The sequence below is a fragment of the Saccostrea echinata genome, unplaced genomic scaffold (genome assembly GCF_033153115.1).
Source record: "Saccostrea echinata isolate AGI-Se365-2 ecotype Australia unplaced genomic scaffold, CSIRO_AGI_Sech_v1 ptg000029l, whole genome shotgun sequence".
NCBI classification, from domain to species: Eukaryota; Metazoa; Mollusca; class Bivalvia; order Ostreida; family Ostreidae; genus Saccostrea; species Saccostrea echinata.
The window spans coordinates 37752313-37772620 of NW_026889778.1; the positions used below are offsets into that span (position 1 = coordinate 37752313).

Consider the following 20308-nt stretch of genomic DNA (forward strand, 5'->3'; position numbering starts at 1 on the left):
ATAAGATATCATATATTTAAAGATCTAGTGCAGAAGTTTTGAAATTACAAATGTGCATAAAGATTTCATTCTTTATAAAAATCATTTTAATACATAATAATAGTCTTCTTAATCACGAGACAAAATTACTAAAGTACCAAACAATAACTTATGGCCAAGAACAACCTGATCTGCTACAAATACAAAGTCCGAGAAGAAACATTCTGTAAGCCTTTGTAAGTCTGTGGGTGTGGTCGAAAGATAAGTAGTAGAAAAAATATTATTCAATTAAACACGATCGTGACAAAGCATTTGCTGAAGCTACTCATCTTTTAACAGTCTCACAATAAAGAAATAGGGCAATATATCAAAAATGGGAAATATTGACCTCTATACTTTTCTTCTGCATAGCTTCATCACTTCTTCCTTGAACTGTGCATCAGTAAAAAAGTAAACAAATGGATTCATAATCCCATTAATAACTACAATATCTGGCAGGTATTCTTCAAAGATGTCTTCCATTTTAGAAATTTGTTGTCGTGGATAGAAGTATCTTTTGATGGCTTGAGTAGTCTGAAATAATGTGATTGTGACGAAGCTGGTTACCAAGAAAACAGTTACAAAAGCAAATGTTATCGCTATTCGTCTATTCTTTTCTTCCTCTGAATCTGTAGCCCGTCTCTTTGACTCTGGTTGATTCGTTTTCTTTTTTTGAACACTCTTTCCATCCAGTGTTCTAATGCCGCATTCTTCTTGTTCTTCTCCGGTACTTAGTTCTTTAGCCTTGCTTTTCATCTGCTTTTTTGTTTTAGCTTTCTTAACAAGAGCTTTTCGTATTTTCACTTGAAATATAACTATCAGTATAATACAAGTGAATGCAGCCACGAATACGAAAGCATAATATAGGAAAGTTAAAAAGTTTCCATCATATTCGTTTTCTACATTGCACCGAGTAGCATTAATGTTTTCTACTTGTACATGTCTTTCTCCATTCATCAAATAAACTGGGAATTGTATAATACAACCAATACAAATTACACTCACACAAATCATCTTCGAGCGGGACATTGTAATCTGTGAGTTGAAAGGTGTGCAAATTTTCCTGTATCTTTCGAAACTGATAAAAAGAGCAATCAGAAGAGAAGCCATCCCTACAGAATTACCAAGATAGTGAGACATCTTACATATCACGTCACTCCTTCCGCCAAGTTGATTGTAGACAGATATCATTCTGCTCATTTCTTTTGGAATGTGAGAAATACATAGAGAGAGATCGACTACAGAAAGAAAAAGGACGAAGATCCTGTAATTTGAGGCTGGAGCAGTACGTGTTCGAAAGATATGTATAACCACACCATTGCCAATTATTCCAATGATGTTGAGAATGAAAGTTATGACTCCTAGTGGGGCTCTTTCTATTCTCCCTTCTACATTGTAATCTAATGATAGCTGATTTACCATACTGAACAATTATTTCGAGAAATGGAGATACCTGGAAAAAAAAAGAAAATTCTTTGAATGATTGAAAGCATATCTTATAAAACTGATAACAAATATTTGTTTTAGTATTGTTTCTGATATTTTTATATTCAGTCTGGCAATTTTATCTGAATTAGGAAGTTTTGCAGTTTTATCATGTTCTCAGTTATCTACAAACATTTTTGCATATCTTCAACAGCTATCTGATATAAAAGTGTATTCCCTTATAGTATCTTATATTTTCCCTAATGATATCATAGGCACAGTCTGTGCAAGTACTGATAAATTCAAATATTCATCCTGAGTATTCTTATAATATTGTTACTCCTTGTTGACGATGAATGAAATAAGATTATATATTATATTTTTTGTTCTTCAATTTATACATGCATAATTTTTATATTAATCGGAACTATTAATTACATGAATAACTACGATATCTGGCAGATATTATTCAAACGTGTCTTCCATTTTTGAATTTTTTTGCGGTAGAAAGAAATATCTTTTGGTGCCTTTGATAGTCTTAAACAGGATGGTTGTGACAAAACTGGTAACCAAAATAAAAAAAAAAGTTACAAAAGCAGTTGCTATCGCTATTCGTCTATTCTTTTTAGCCTCTAGATCTACTGCTGGTTCTTTTGACTCTACTTTATTTGCTTTTTACTTTTTGAACACTCTTTCCATCTGGTGTTTTAATGCTGCAGTCTATTTGTACTGTCAGGTAATTGAGTGTTTTAACCTTGCTTTTCATCTGTCTTTTTGCTTTAGCTTTCTTATGATGAGCATTTCGTATTTTCACTTGAAATATAACTACCAGTATAATACAAGTGAATGCCGACACGAATATGAAAGCATAAACAAGAAAATTAAAAGATTCCCATCATATTTGTTTCCTATGTTGCACCGAGTGGCATTTATGTTTTCTTCTTGTACATGTCTCTTTACATCAATAAAATAAATAGGGAATTATACAACAAAATAAATGCAAGGTACATTCACACACATTATCTAGAGAACGCCATCACAATTTGGAATTTTCAAGGTGTGCAAATTTTTCTATATCTTTCGAACGATCTGTTGATTGTACATCTATATCATTCTACTCATTTCTTTTGGGATGTGAGAATAGATAGAAAGAGATCGACAACAGATAGAAAAAGGACGATCCTTAATTTGAGGCTGAAGCAGCTCGTGTTCGAAAGATATGTATAACCGCACCATTGCCAACTACCGTATATCAAGCTTTTTCTGCGTGTATCCAATTTCCGCGTTGTTCGTCACGATATCCAAATCGCAGAAAATAAATCAGCTTGAATTTGATAAACGTTTTGTTCTTGTAATAGAGTTATCTCTCTTTGCTTATATAGTATATATGTAAGTAATTGTTAGGTGAACTGTGTTCAGTTAGTTTTGCTCTGTGTGCTTGTTTCCCTTCTATATAAAGAAAAACCCATTCGTTAATAGTAAGGCAATGTTTTAAGATGTCTATTCGTAGATACATCACTGTAAGAAATAAGAATGTACCTAAAGCTGACGAATTTTAAATAATCACCGCTGAAGTTGAGAAAGAACTTGAACAGGGCCAAACAACACCAAAGCGACGGGGAAATTATTGGACGTATTTTCCTAAACAACCGTATGAAATTGGTTAATATGCAGTTGAGAACAGCCCAACTGCAGCTGCCAGAAAATTTTTACCTTTGTTAAAAAGATTGATTGATTGTATGTTGTTTAACGCCTCGTTCGAGAATTTTTTTCTCATATAGAGACATCACCATATACCGGTGAAGGACTTCAAATTTAGATCTTTACTCGGCACTTGAGCAGTGAGGGTTCTTTATCGTGCCAACGCCTACCGTGACACGGGGCCTCGGTTTTTAAGGTCTCATCCGAAAGACCTGCAACTTTCACTTCAAAGTGCCGAGCGCTTGGCGAAGGAACAGTTGTTACCTATTTTTGTCGACATAGGTCAGTCGCGGCCGTGATTCGAACATATGACCTTCTGATCACGGAGCGAGCGTTCTACCGGCTGAGGTACGGTGACAGTTTCATAGAAAGAAAATTGAATGAAAATGCTGTTACGGTTTTCAAAAAGGACTATTCGAACCATGTGGCAGTGAAGCGCAAATTGATTGATACGGGCGGTGAGAACGACTCCGAAGTTTTCACCCAAAGAAAAGAGGAAGAAAATGTTACTTGGCGATGAACTAGACAATAAAGTTAAGTGTATTGTGTCTACAAGTAGAAAATCTGGCGGAGTCGTCAATACTGCTAAAGTGAAAGCCGCTGGGCGTGGGGTAGTTCTTTCCTGGATCGCTCCCTTCTACAGGAAAATGGACACATTGAGATTACACGCGCTTGGGCCCTCCCCTTATTAGTCTTATTGACTTAGTGGAACACAAGGGAACTACGTCAAAAAAGTTCTGAGCGGGTCTTCCGAAATTGACGAGGTGAGGGTCAACCTATCTCTCACCCGGACCACTTAGAGCTAAATGACCGACAAAGCTATATGACTACGTGAGAACAAAACCCAAATTGTTATAAATGGGTTCAAGGAAGCAGGAATATCATCCATATTGGGATTCGATTAAATTGTGACAGTTGTCAGAAATCGTGTAAATTGCTTTATTGACTGAATTTTTTTCATTAAAAATTAAGAGTTATTCGTAGAAATACTGCCCCCCCCCCCCCAATCCTTCACAGGTTTAAACAATCGTGAATTAAATTTTCACTATGACTTTGAAATAGTGAAAATTTGATTCGCGTTAATTCAATATACTGTTCTAGGTTCTGATCTGCGAAAAAAAATATGAATCGGAAAGAACCTGATATACAACTTTCCTACGATGATGAAAATGTAAGGTATGACTCCTTGCGGTGACCTTTCTATGTATATAGAAAGCTGTGATACAAAAAGACACAGGCAAACAGAAAATAAAAGAAAATGTCATAAACAGAAAATTCATATTTTGTAGCTGGATATGGAATTTTTATATTTTCACCTGTGCTTCGTACTTGTGAAAATATCAAAAAAAATCCTGTCGTGAAACAAATTCCATATCCAACTACAAAAAAAGGAATATCCTCGTTTTATTTACTAATAGCTATAAATATTATAAATCCGCAACAAATTACTTAAAAAGCAATAACTTTTGGATTACAAGTTTTTCTGTAACGCCACTGGGTAGGAGATTGATCCTTCGGAAAATTCTAAACTTCTTGGGAATAAATCTCACGAATAAAAGGGTTTAAAAACTAGTTTGCCAAAAGATATTGCACTTAATTTATATTTATGCGGATTTACAATATTTATCGCCAAAATATTTTTGTTTTATTTTTGAACTATAATTTTTTTTTTTTTTTTTTTGTTGTTGTTGTACATTTTCAACAATGAAATAATGTAATCTATTTATTGAATAAAATGATATTCTGTCACAGTATGAAAGAATATCAAAGTGACATTCTGTCAGAGTGTGACGAATATCAGAATTAAAGAAAAATCTTGATTTTCCTTCCCTTCACGAAGAATTAAAAAAAATAATTACACCCTGGACTGTAATAAGACGGAGAGAGTCAATATATTCTCCAGATATGTTGTTGAAATCCATGTTTACAATGTTTTCAATCTCACAATATTGCTAAGCTGTGACGTCTCTACCGCTCAACTGTGACATCAAAGCCCATGACACTTTTATGAAAAGACAGAGGCAAAGGAAAATCAAAGAAAAATGTAATAAACAGAAAATTCAATGTTTTTTAGTTAGATATAGAATTTATTTCACTCGTGAGACTGGATTATTTGATATTTGCTTCGCACTCTTGAAAAGTTCTTTATCCAACTATACAAAACATTGAATATTCTCTATTTATTGCATCAAATCAAAAATACAATTTCCTATCCCACAATTAATATGTTTTCAACGAAATAAAACGGACAAAAATTAAGTCTATAAAGTGTTTAAAATGATCGGCAAAGAAATCAACCTATATGCATATTTAAAAAAAACTTACTGGTTTCTTAAACATTTGATGCTACTTGCTTTCTTTACATGAAATATGGTATGGTTGAAGATTTACGCTACCATGCACTATAGATCACAATATGCGACAAAAAGGAGAATATATTGCCGGAAAGATTCCCTCTATTGGTATAAAAACGGAAAGGTCTGATTATATCGATTGTCAACTGGTTCATTGGGTAAAATTTTGCAACTGTCCTTTAAATCAGACATAAAACCAACTAATTGAGACACTCGGATGTTTCACAGCACTTTATGAAATCAGGTATGTTACTCCTAGGGTCGAGTGTAGAAGAAATCTATTGTAAAGAAAACATTTGATTCTGACAACTTGGTTATTATTTTTGTAGGTAATTTTCAATCAGTAGAAATATTTTCGAATTTAAAAAGAAATAAGAAATATTTTCAAAATGTTCCAGAAATAAACCCTTTCTTTGAACCTAAAATCAGTGAGTTGGATTAAAAAATGTGAAAGTGAATCTTGTGTTTTAAACAGTATAATCTCAATGTTGCTTGTAAAGAAAATCCTGCGTGATTTAGAGTTATTCGTTGTTTAGTAAATATCTGATATATGGCTAAAAATATTCAATTCTGAAAATATTGCAGTAAATTGGACGTTTTGTAGTTATATAATTTTCAAATTGATTAATACGCTATTTATCATGTATTGAACAACTATCAGAAAGACTGTCCGTCTGAAGTATTGAAAAAATTCTACTTCAAGAATACAAAACAGGTCGGCTAATTAAGAGATACAATTAGTGCCCATCTGATTTTCAACAGATTATTGGAATCTATGATCTGATCTTGAAAGACTACATAGATATTATTAATGAGAAACTCTAGCACCTTCTTGATATCAACTTCAAAGTAATTTTGTAAGTGATCAAACACAAGAAGCTGTTGTCCATGATATCAAAAAGTCTGGTCTTTAATTTATCGTGAGGAATGGATGTATAAAGCGTCGAACATTAATATTCATACGGTTCAATGTAATTGATTTTAGTAAATATATAGTATTTCAAATTTTCGAAGAATTCTTTTGAGATTTTGAGAATACAAATTGTATTAACATCTCTCATTAAATAATTAAATAAGTTGCAGCTATATAATATTTTTTACAGAGTAGGACAGAGGCTTGGTAAAATATTTACCGGACCCTTATTGAAGATTTGTACAGAAATCAAATTAACTTTCATTGCCTACAATATTAAAATTATTTACATGTAAAACTGAAAGGTTATTTTAAAGCATTTCGTCTTTAGACAGAAAAGTGTAAATATAATGGGATTACCATGTATTGAATCAATGCTTCAAATATGCAGTCTAAAAATTTTGATATTAAAATTCTAAATCATTTCCTACTTAGTATATTCTTTATTTTCCATACCTTAAATTACATTTAACTTATTTTTACACATATTTTGTCAAACGTGTACATCCGATTCCTGGTGTCCCAGAGATTCTTCCTTTGCTAAAATAAGATTTCCATTTATGTTGACAATGCGTTTAGTACCTTGATAAACCATTTGTAATATCTACAGCTGTAATTGAAAATAAAAGAAGTTTACCCTCTCCCTTACTTATTTCGTCTATAGGAGCCCAATGACGAATTCTAGATCTATTTCTCGCATGAAAAATATTTCCATAATTGCTGGTGCTTATTTGTACATACATATAGGATGTTATTCAAATAATAAATATAAGAGAAATAACAAATTCTGTACGAATGTCACTGTTTTCTTTGATAACTATGAAAAATCATGGTGTTGCAGGTAAATGTTTTTTTCTGATAAAGATTTTGTAAATGCATTTTATTACCCTCTTTCTTGGTACTAGATATAATTAATAAAAATCCATTCTTCCCATTACTTTATTCGTATTATTGAAATATGTAGTGTGTAAAAGTCGGAGATAACAAACAGAGATTGGTCACTTATAAATACAGTTGACGAAACGAATCTTTATCAGAGCAAAAACACGAACCTGAAACACCAGAGGCGGGATCAGGTGCCCAGGAGGAGTAAGCATTCCCTGTGGACTGGTCACACCCGTTGTGAGCCCTATGTATTGATCAGCTAGGAGTAATCCGTAGTAAAATTTAGCATAAAAACAATGACCTATCTAGAAAAAAAGTATTTTCATGGCTTTCGATTTGTAATTATGTATATAATAACTTGGACATCCGTATTCAATTTAATTTAGTATAATTTTAAAGGAAAAGTCAAGAACATTGGCATGTAAATAATCCTTATTCTAAGGGACTGCAGGCAATATTATCAGAATAAAAAAGCCCAGATGTAAAATTAGTTTTCTTCAATATTTATTGCAAATGACGGTTAAAACATATTTTAATTGCCCTTACCTAAAGGTTATGCCCAATACACTGTAACTAAACCAAGGTGTAATTTTGATTTTTACATGCATGATCATATCATTATTGGGGTATTATTCCCTCATATTTGATATTCCTTAGACCCTATTATTCACTGGTCCTTTATTGTAAGTAAATATACATTTCTCATGTCAAAACCGTTAAATAATGTTTTTATCTAAATTTATTTATTTCTAAATTTAAGAGTTGTTTGTAAAATTATATCATTACCAGTATTATATCACTCTTTTCTATTATAATTTCTCTGTAAAGTCCCCCTAAAAATTCGTTAAGTGTGAAATGTTTAAACGATAATACTTTGAAAAAAAAATACACAAGCTATACTTTAGAGTACCATATATAATCATGAGCTGAAGCACTTATAATTTAGATTAACTTTGATTTCACCTTAAAAACCTTATTAAAAAATGGGTTGGAAACATGAATTGAAAATTCTACCTTTACTTTAAATACGTGAAATTAATGAAATAAATGTTTATATATCTGTGTTTAACTAAAAAATTCAGTACAGATAATTATTGTACCAAAAAAATCTAGGTCCATCTTTCGTTGGTTGAGATAAATTTAGAGAGACATACCTTAAATGTCTTGATCTGTATCCTGATGCAAAATGACAAACCCTCAATTTTGCCGAACCGGCGTTAAACAATAACAATCAATCTTCCGTTTCTCTTTTTCTCTTTGGAACCAGGAATGGCTTCCGTTTTTTAATGATAATAAAAATAGTCGGGTAGTCGCAAATGAAAAGTTCTTTTCACTGGAGAAAATATACATTTTAGTATTCAATTATGTTCTTCATGAAGGATATCAAAAAACTAAGGTTGTTATCCTTGACAAAATCTGTCAAATGATCTGATTTAGTTAATGAAAAACAATGCTTTTACACGTTCCTAGACCGATGTAATTTCACCTAACACTACGACTAGTTATATTACAGTGTTTTTCTCTCGCGATTATATAATAAGAATTATTATTCTTTTTTTATTTTTTTAAATTTAACTTTAATAAAGGGAAAGGATGTCAAGAATTTTGTTGAACTTTTTTTTCAGTGAAAATATCATTTACAGAAATTCGATTTAAAAAAGCAAAATGAATCAAAACTTTGTCGAAATAATCTTTTTCTATTTTCATGCCCTAAGGCGAGCTCCGACACTCTGCGCCTCTGTCGCCAAAAAACTATACTTTGCACACTTTCAACATATATACATGTACACTGTACATAATACAAAAGTTTCACATTTGTTTCTTAAAGAGTTCTACAAAATTTTCTCCGCCAAAAGGGTCATTAAATAACTAAACAATAATAATATCAGGTACTTGGCAAAAATTCAGAACTTAAATTATTGCAAAGAAATTTCTTCAATATCAGAAAATCAAGTAACGTTCTTTCAGTGACAAACATTTACTTGGGGATGTGATATATGAGAAAATGCATGAAAAAAAAAAATCTGGGGAAAAGAAACAATTACATGTATTTTGCTTTCAGGCCTCCGTTGAGTTATAACACACACAAAAAAAATCCTATGCAGCGAGAATTGTATTGGGAAAGACATATTTTCCAGACATAAAATGTTTGGAACTAGAGAACCAGAAAATTATTTTTCATAGTGGATATATTCTGTATCCATGTACTTTATTTAAAAGACAATATCTTCTTAAATATTGCAATTATTGCAAAAAATGACCTTTCCTAAACTTAACCGGAATGAAGGAAGGATGAGCATGCATTGTCGAGAAGGTTTTCTCTGAGGGTTATCTTTTTTTTAACGAGTGGAAATTACACTATGCAGTCACTTCTCTGTTGAAGATCTACTTTATCTAGTTCTTTCGGAACTTTTTTTTTTGCATTTTTTCGGGATGGGTAGTTGCTGCAATGAAAAGTTTCTATAAAACACCAGTGTCTTATCTCTATACTAAACCTCAACCACAAATTCTAAGTATTCTCAATATTCTCAATAAGAGAAAAAAGTTTTTTTCATTGGTCATAACATATACTTTAGTAGTTCCTCTTTTTTGAATTTTCTTCCCTAAAAAAGGACATGTCCATTCCTTTAAACAATATATTACTTAGTGGAAATTATTGATAAAATTAGCTCAATGGCTCTAGTGGGGTTGAAATGGTAAAAATAGAACGGACGATAGACCTAACGGAACTCAAACGGACGCAGCTAATTTTAGAAGTTCAGATGAGCTAAACATCTTTTTCAAAAAAAAAAAAAAAAAAAAAAAAAAAAAAAAACTCTAACTAAAAACGTGCAGGACAACAGTTAGTCAAATTGATATAAAAAGCTAGAGAGACTGGCGCATATGTTTCATATTTTGATAGTTCATTAGATGTAGATATCGATGGCATAGTAATATCTAAAATCTTTATCATAGACAAGATTCCTTCTAACTTTTTATCGACCATATTTTTTTATCTCCCATTTCATAAGATACTCAATGCATGTTCTGTGTTTAACCACTTTCTTACTATAGGCAGACTACTGATAAATAAGCAGGTGTTAAGGAGTATCAGCAATCTTGTCAATCTTTAACAATTTAATTTAGCTCGCGTGGTTGTAAACGTTTTTAAAATTGGCCGAAAATATACCATGAAAATAAGATATATGAATCCCCTATTTTTGTTATACATTTTTTGAAAATTTAATAAAATTTGTCTGCATCTTTTTTTGTCATTAAATCCTAAACATGCAATTGTCGTAACATATTTTCGACCTTTTTTCTATTGAATTCTAGAAGGGAAAAGTCATTTTTGACTTGTTTTCATGCAAGATTTCGTTTCAAAAAAAGTCAATAACTTCTAAATGGTGCAGACGAAATTGTTACCCCTTTGGTAACCTAGAACAGAGATGATTTCAAATAAATCTATTTGAAAAAAATTAATATGTCTTTTGGGTTAGTTTTCTCGTAATTTAAATACGATAATTACTTTTACATCGCAAAATGTAACATTTTTTTTTTAGAATGACGCTGTGAATATAAGACAGACTCACGCTGCAACAATCTCACTTTAGCCTTAAGTTCCTTGACATTTCCTTGACATTTAAAAGTTTAATACATGTAGTGACATCAATGTCTCTATAAATATCTGCACACAAATGTCACCTGTGTCTATTATTAGATTACTACGCGGGTATGTTAAGGCTACACCCAGAGATATCCTACTTGCCTTTACATTATGACGTCATAGTAAGCTGTATGACGTGAACTTTAGAAATAATGATTTCTTAATATCTATATTTAAAGTTTAATTTCAGGTCAAAGAAATGAATGGAATCATTCAATACATAATATAAACTAAATCTTGTCGTTTTGGGGTGGTAAAAATATCTAAGTATTTAGTACGGGGGTTAAATACCAAACCCATGACGTCATAACTATTGATCAAATATTTGCCGAGTGAAATTAAACGTGACGAGAATTCATGTAAACAAATAGATGAAATGGGAATTTTAAAGCATATACCGTGAATGTTATGTGTGATTCATAAGGAATTAAAGATTAAGAATCAGGTACGCTGATATATTCTTATCATGTTTTCTGATAAAGAACACAGGCAGTGCTTTGAAATCCTGATCAGTCTTTCCGCTGTCGTTCTATTACAACAAAGATACAAAAGTTCAACACTATGCCACATACTTTGAAACAAAATTTTTGTTTGTATCGAAAGCTTGTATTCTATAGTACTTGGAAAGTGCTGCTAGAATCGTGTGGTTAACATAAATTGATGACAATTCCTTGATCGTATGAATAAAATGTGAAAATTTTGAGAAGGTTTCATGTGAAACTTTGGAATATTTTTTTCTGTGTCGGGAGAGTAGGATTCTAGCAGCACTTTTCATGGCTCAGTGATGTTTTTACATAATTATTTTCACTAAAAGAAATGAATTAGAACCGGGGTAGTGTTGAACTTTTCACTTTTTCATTAAGGCAATTTTTCTATTTATAGACGTCACGTGATGACGTCGTAGTGGAGTGCTTCTTCTAGCCTAAGACTCAATGACGTCTATACAAGGGATAATAATAGTAAATGTTTTATCTATGACTTTTCCGATTTATCAATGTTAGATTTTACGAAAAAAGTCTAAATTCGCCGAAATATGATCTGTGTACTGCCTTAACATACCTGCGTAGTATTACGTAAGCTGTTATGCACAATATTGCTTGGTCTTGATAATCTCTGAACCCAATACAGAGAGCTTGAAATGTTTTCATGTCTACTTTTATTTAGACAGGAGTTTGACATAGAATGCTTTTGTACCTCTACTCAGATCGCAGGTTCTAGATAGAATTTACTTATGTTTGCTTTTGAAAAGACACAGATATTTTTATGACGGTAGCTGAGTCCGAGAAATGAATACTTTCAAACTTGAGGATACTTTCAGGCTCAAACATGCTTTGTTCTCATTTTTGTATTATAGTATTGGATTTTGAGCTTTATCGTCCCTGAACTCTTTACATGTGATATTCAACAGCTGTCTATCTTTTCTTTAAAAAAAAAAGAACATAGTTTTTCAAGAGTTCCATATAATTCTTTAAGGGACGATTTGTATATCAGAGTTTTCCATAAAAAGAATGGAATATACTAAAGGGTGTTGAGAAAGTTCGTTCAATAATGAAATATTTTTGAAAAATCCAAAGTATTGTTTAACTGAAGGGATTAATTTTCCTGTTTGACAAAATCACAAGATTGTGCTTTCGGTTTATAGCAATTAATTTTAAGCAAGAATTTATAGGATTTTTTTTCCGTATGAAAATATATAAACATCTTTAAGACACCCAAATCACAGAACTGCTGGTCATTTTTTGTGAAAATGTAGGATTGTTTGCTTTTTTTTCACAGCCTAGTGAGACTAGGTAAAAGAAAGAGCAGCCACTTTCCAAAAGAATAGTTTTGTCATGTTGGAATTCTATATTGACTTAATAAATTTTGCATAGGTATTTGAAAAGATATATTGATCTGTATGCTTACGATATTACACAAATATGCTGCACCCCTGATTTTTCTGCACAGATATCATCTCTTTCAATACCTTCAATACCTGGCTTACCCATTTCTTTTCAACAAAACACAGCTAAAACCTTATCAGTAGCAAGAATGGACTCTGTGAACATGAAATATCACAAATTTAAAAAAATCTTCTCATTGTATTTCTTTTCCAGGATGAAAGAAAATGTGGAATGAACTTTCTTAGCACCCTTTACTTTCTGCATTCTAAAAAAAAATCATGATTTGTTGATAACCTATGAATATAAATTCCTTTTACACAGAGAGTAACATCAATTAGGTACATATATATAGGTTTAATCTTTTGCATGTAATGCTGTGGTGAAACAAAAGTAATAACATTGATTCCCTGACTAATATTTCATTAAAACATTAAAATGATTTCTGTTCTTTTAAGTTTCTGCGAAATTGAAAGAAATAATGATAAATATTGACATTGATGAGAAAAAAACATAACGCATACATGTATGTGTTAAAAAGTTACAAATCAGTTCCCTATTTAACCTTTTTTTAGCTGTTTCCTTGGTTAACACAAAGAATGCATTTAGAACTTTGGAAATTCATCTCTTCTGGTTCAAAAAGACCAGCATCTTTTAAGTTTCTTGTGCTTCGCATTTCCAATATTTTCTAGATACTGGACAAAACGAATCCGGAATAACACAAAGACAACTGATATACAAACCAACAATGACAAGACATTGATTTTTCTCAATTACATTAACATTAGACATCGTACATTAGATTTCTAGTGCACAAGTATGGAAACAACGAAATTCAATGTGCATAAAGATTTCATTCTTTCGTTCATTAAAATCAACTTTTACATATATACAAACCCCAGAAGAAATTCTGTAAGCCAGGCTGTGGTGTGGTCGAAAGATAACTAGTAGAGTGAATATTTTTTTAGTTAAACTTACGTCCGTGACAAAGCATCTTTTTTAATGACGCTACTCATCTTTTCACAATCTCAGCATATTTATAAATAGGGAAATATATCAAAATTGGAAATTTTGACCTCTATACTTTTCTACCGCATAGTTTAATTGCTTCTACCTTGAAATGTGTATCAGTAAAAAAGTAAACAAATGGATTCAAAATCCCATTAATGACTACAATATCTGGCAGGTATTCTTCAAAGATGTCTTCCATTTTAGAAAATTGTTGTCGTGGATAGAAATATCTTTTGGTGGCTTGGATAGTCTGAAACAATGTGATTGTAACGAAGCTGGCTACCAAGAAAACAGTTACAAAAGCAAATGTTATCGCTATTCGTCTATTCTTTTCTTCCTCTGAATCTGTAGCCCGTCTCTTTGACTCTGGTTGATTCGCTTTCTCTTTTTGAACACTCTTTCCATCCAGTGTTCTGATGCCGCATTCTTCTTGTTCTTCTCCGGTACTGAGTTCTTTAGCCTTGCTTTTCATCTGCCTTTTTGTTATGGCTTTCTTAACAAGAGCATTTCGTATTTTAACTTGAAATATAACTACAAGTATAATACAAGTGAACGCAGCCACGAATACGAAAGCATAATATAGGAATGTTAAAACATTTCCATCATATTCGTTTTTTACATTGCACCGAGTAGCATTAATGTTTTCTACTTGTACATATCTTTTTCCATGAATCAAATAGACTGGGAATTGTATGAAAAAACCAATACAAATAACACTTAAACACATCACCTTAGATTGTTTCGTTGTAATTTGTGATTTGAAAGGTGTGCAAATTTTTCTGTATCTTTCGAAACTGATAAAAAAAGCAATCAGAAGAGAAGCCATCCCTACAGAGTTACCAAGATAGTGAGACACCTTACATATCAAATCGCTCCCCCAGGCCACTTGATTGTAAACCGATATCATTCTGCTCATTTCTTTTGGAATGTGAGAAATACATAGAGAGAGATCGACTACAGAAAGAAAAAGGACGAAGATCCTGTAATTTGAGGCTTGAGCAGTACGTGTTCGAAAGATATGTATAATTACACCATTGCCAACTATTCCTATGATGTTGAGAATGTAAGATATAGCTCCCAGTGGGGCTCTTTCTATTCTCCCTTCTACATTGTAATCCAGTGGTGGCTCATTTACCATTCTGAACAATAATTTCGAGAAATGGAGATATCTGGAAAAATAAAAAAAAAATACTTGGAATGATGAATTGCAAATGATTAAAAGCATACCTTAAAATATTATATAAATATTAGTTTAGCATTGTTTCTGATATGTTTATATTGGCAATTTTATCTGGAATAGGAAGTTCTGCAGTTTTAACATATTTAAAGTTATCTACAAACTTTTTTGCATATCTTCAACAACTATCTGACATATTCTCCAATACTATCTTATATTTACCCTAAAACCTCATACAAAATGACGGTGTAAGTACTGATAAATTCATAAGTTTATCCTGAGTATTCAAATATTATTATAATTGTTACCCCTGATTGTTGAAGATGAATGGAATAAAATTCTACTTCGAAAAATGAACAGTTATTTTCTTATTTTTTGGCCACATTCCTCTGTTTGTCATGCAACAAATCTATTGAAAGTTTTACCCAGTGTCTTTTAAACGAGTACACGCATCTCAAGGGCGATACATAATGGGTATTCCATGAGGAGGTGATGCATAGATCCGCCTGCTTTTCATATGGATATAGAAAAATTATTTATATGATATCTCCAATTTTGTTAAGGATAATCACCATGAGGATTCCAACAGATTCTTTGAAGGCTTTATCTTCAAAGACTAAATTGATATTGTCAATATGGAACTCAAGCATCTTTTAATATTAAGTTCAAAGTACTTGTGCGAAGGAGCAGAATGATTCTTAAGAAAGTCATTTTGAAAATGACCATCGATATGATGTGCAAATTTCCGAATTTCACTTTTTATTGAAGAAGCAATTGTTTACGGCGTCATAAAGCTAATTATCTCTAGGAATGGTTTTATAAACTGTGTGATATCATACATTTTGATGTTTGTGATTTTGGATTCAAATAAATTGAAAAATTCTCTAAGTTGTTTTCTTAGAGTTGTTCGAATGTCTGTTTGTTTGTTTGTTTGTATGCTGTTTAACGTCCCTCTCGAGATTTTTTCACTCATATGGAGACGCCACCACTTGCCGGTGGAGAGCTGCAAATTTTGTCCTATACTCGGCACTTACGGCCATTGAGCAGTGAGGGATCTTTTTCGTGCCAGCACCTACTGCGACACGGGACCTCGGTTTATACGGTCTCATCCGAAGGACCGGTCTCCACGTCCCACAGTGGGATTTTTTCGAATGTAAAATGCTGTCTGTTTTTAACATTATTTTTACGAGGCTTTGGATCGATTACAGATCCAGATTACAGCAAAAAATCTTCTAATGCAATGAAAAGTATTCATTTCTTAGAAAGTTATTATAATGATTTTTCAATAAATGAAATTATACATGTATGGAAAAAAGTGCTTTAGAAATACGTAAGAATTGAGAAATGACACAAGGAATTTCTGGCGTCACGATGAAAAAGTATAAATTCATGTACGGACACAATAAAAAAAAATCAGTTCTATTCAAATGAATGTGCTACTCATATAAAAATACGACGTTTCTATTATCACTGTCAAATTGAGTGTAGTCAAATATGATTGGTGGCTTCGTTTCAGCCCTTGCAATAGTTTTGAAAGTATTCCTGTAATAGTGTTTTGGTTAAATAACAGGAAGTAGTATTTCACACAACACATTACATTTTTCTTTATAATAAAAAAATGTCTTTTTTTTCAGATAACAATATTGAGAACCACATTCTTGGGAAATGATATTACATGTATATATTCCAAATTTTCCCACGTTCCTCTTTCTTTGTAAAGTTGCCCTAAACATCGATTAAATGTGGACCGTATAATAAATTAGCTCCAAAACTAATCCAACAATTCAAGCTATATTTTGAACTAGAATATATGAAACATACTCTGAAAATTTGTAAATATTTGTCTAGGTTTCAGTACATTTATGAATACCTACCACTCGCCTTAAAAGCTTGTTAAATGGTAGGGATAGAAAATAATAGAAAAAAAGTCTTCTTTTTTATTTCACATAAAAAAAATTATTGAATTCATGTGGATTTTGTTCAACAATTCAGTACAGATAAATAATTACACTTATTCAGGTCCGCCTTTACGCCTTAATTAAACTCCTATGCTGGGCCAATTTTAAGAGACTTACCTTATATTCCTTGTTCTCTGATGAAATGCGAGAGACCCCTCTTCAGTGTATATATTCTTTGTAGAACTGGGAATGAATTCGGCACCTTTTTGTGATTATGATTAGGGAAGGTTGAATATTGATTCGAAAGTTCTTGCTAATGAGGAAATAAGGATAACAAATCAAATATATCTAGCTACTTTCGTAAAGGCCTAATATTCAAATCAAAGATTTCCCTTCATATGCTTTGCCATGAAGGATAATTAAAACTAAGCTCGTTATTCTGGACAAAACCTGTCAATTAATCTGCTTTGGCCTAATAGGGATAATGAACTCTATACAATACGTTTCTAGACGTTAGTATCATGTAACAATTGGTCTTGTTATCGTCATATATGACGAGTTTCATGATTAATGAATTATACGTTTGTTTGCTTCTTTATGCAACATGTTTTGTGGAAAAATATAATGTTCATATTAATGAGAAATAACATTTATAACAACGAAGCGGTGTATCCTATAGCAATGTCATTCATCTGTGTTTTATTTATTTATTGCTCAGTATCATAATATTTTTAACAAGATAACTTAATGAGCGTTTTGAATAATTGTACATACCACTTTTACAAACAGACTCTTACTAGCAATTACATACGGAATCATTCTTTATATAAAGATAACAGAAATTGGTTGGATTTTTTTTCCCTTCACTTCTTTATTTTTTTTTTCAATGCCTTAATATGTGTTACATTTCGGCTCTACTTTGACCAAAAAAATATGATTTGTAGTGACGAGTACTATTTTGAGATTAACCATCCGCTTATCAATTAAGAAATGGTATCTTTTTTACACGTACCATGAGAAAAGTTTAATTTCTTATTGTACAAAATGCTGTATGTGTTTTTCCTCAAAGAGAAAAGATGATATTTATCTACTCTGGGATATCACATTAAACATATGATCCAATATGGGAAATATATGTCCATTGTTATTATTTTTTAATTATGTCGTTTTAATTTTATTTAATTACAGTATCTTGGTAAATGTGGAATAGTTTCTCATGTTACTTTTTTATTTCTTATTCTTAACATGCATTTAGATGTTTGGTTTGTTTGTATTTTCTTTTTTTTTTATTGGAGAGGATATGTTGGTCTATTACTTTTCACAAATGCATGCATTCAACAATTGACTAACTTTTGACAAATATATTTTTATTTTTACTGAAATACAAACTATAAAAGACATGATAGCACTCAAATTAATGGCAAATTATTTACAATACTGTGTACAGGGTTATTTTCGCCCCGTGGTATTTTCGCCCTTTCGCACTTGCAAACAATTTTTGCCCCGTTTTAAATTCGCCCAGTCACCGTTCTGTTTAAGAAATTATACTGTGAACTTTGAATTCGCCCAACTGTGATTAAGGCAAAAGGGACGAAAATAAAATGAAGGCAAAAATTTCCCGGAATACAGTATAATCGTCAAGTCGAATGTTGACTGACGTTTTCCATTCAAATTGTTAACATTATTTTTACACTGAATTTATGGATTTTCCGTTTGCCCAATCATACCAATGAGCAACAGGGGATGCTTACTCCTCCATGGCACCTGATTCCACCTCTGATGATTTTTAAAGGTTCGTGTTTGCTCTTTTCCGTTGTAATGTTCCGGTGGACATTTGAGCTTGATTACTGGTCGTTATCTTCAGATAAAATATTATTATGTACCTTTCAAGTTTTCAGCACATAATAAAAATCGCACAATAGATACGTCACAGTGCTTATTGCATAAAACTGTTACAGCTGTATCTTAATCTTTCTTTTTCATCCATTTTATTAATTTTAAATGTTTTTGCCAACTAACAACTAAACTACTCAGTATTGACGAACGGGATGACTTCCGAATCGACCACTTCTTACGTGTATTTATGTAGTAAAATTCTACAATCACCTGCTTATGATGTGTAAGTCTCATTTGGTACGCCAGAGCATTCTCTGTATACTATTTTATACATGTACAGGCAGGATACTGACAAATAAGATGATGTATCAGGGCTTTCAACAGCTCAATCAATGTCAGTCTTTCGAAAATTCCTGGGTCATTTTAATGACCTTGTAGGCAAATACATTTATTTTCCCATTTTTTAAATTTTGCAAGGTTATACACTTTGTGATATTTCAGAATCTTAATAACTTTAACAAATTTACAAAAATCCATGAAGGTCATAACTTTTATAAATACGGAATATAATTCAATAGTATGGTGCCGTTGAAGCCCAGAAAAAATATATCATTGTTTGAGAAAATAAAGACAAATAAGGTAATGGTTCTGACAAGTTTGTTTTTCGTTCGGAAGAATATATTTGGATGGACAAATAAATTCTTCCTTCGTAAAAATTAAATGCATTTAGAAGAAAGTAGACTAAATTGTTTTTGAATTGTTCAGACGAACTGGATATTTGCTTGGACAACTTAGCGAAGTATATACTTGTTCGAACAGATTTGATATTTTTTTAATACAAGATTCATCATTCCTCTGATAAAGGAGAGCAGGCATGAAAATCAAAGATGGCACATGTATAAGGCACATGGGTTAATTGCACTTTGGGGACAAAAAATGGATATCTGCATGCTCAGGTTTTTTTACTGACTCCATTCCTTTGCGATTTCTGGGGTTTCCTGGAAGTTTTACTTGCAGTTTTTCTCTCCACTTTTGTATGTACGATAGGTTATAAATTAATGTTTTTTTTTTCTTCTGGTTTGAATGAACATGTACCAAAAGTAGCCAAAACACCCCACAATTCCTCTCATTTAACTTGTAAGATAGTTTTGCTATATATCTCAAAATTACATGTTTGTACACTGTTAAAATCACTGAGTTAAAAATACAGACACTCAAATGCAACTTGATCAATAGAAATGTCTTTCACTAATTAACAATTTTCAATTGCCAATGAGTACATGATTAATTAAAACTGCATGTCAGTAGGATGAGAAGCCCCATGGGCCAAGGAAGCAACAGAATTGGAGATATCACTTAAATATTCTTGTATTAGTAAAAGACAGATAGATAGACATTTAATTATAAACATTTTCTCTTTCTCTGGAATATATTTTTTAAAAATGATGCATTTGTCAAATCAAAATGGAAGCATTTCCGCATAGGGTATATTGAAGTCGATTATTGTTGTCAATTTATCATAAAAGACAGATAGTTTTATTCGAAAGATTTAATGAGACCAACA

General features: G+C 31.8%; 1 protein-coding gene across 1 annotated transcript; it reads right to left on the reverse strand.

Moving 5' to 3' along the window:
• Nucleotides 1-369: 369 nt before the first annotated feature.
• On the reverse strand, nucleotides 370-14305 carry LOC133195274 (uncharacterized). The gene is made up of 2 exons (XM_061331128.1): nucleotides 13915-14305; nucleotides 370-983 (listed from the first exon to the last, which is right to left on the reverse strand). Exons 1-2 carry the CDS (start codon nucleotides 14303-14305, stop codon nucleotides 370-372), a joined length of 1005 nt encoding a protein of 334 aa, XP_061187112.1.
• Nucleotides 14306-20308: the final 6003 nt, after the last annotated feature.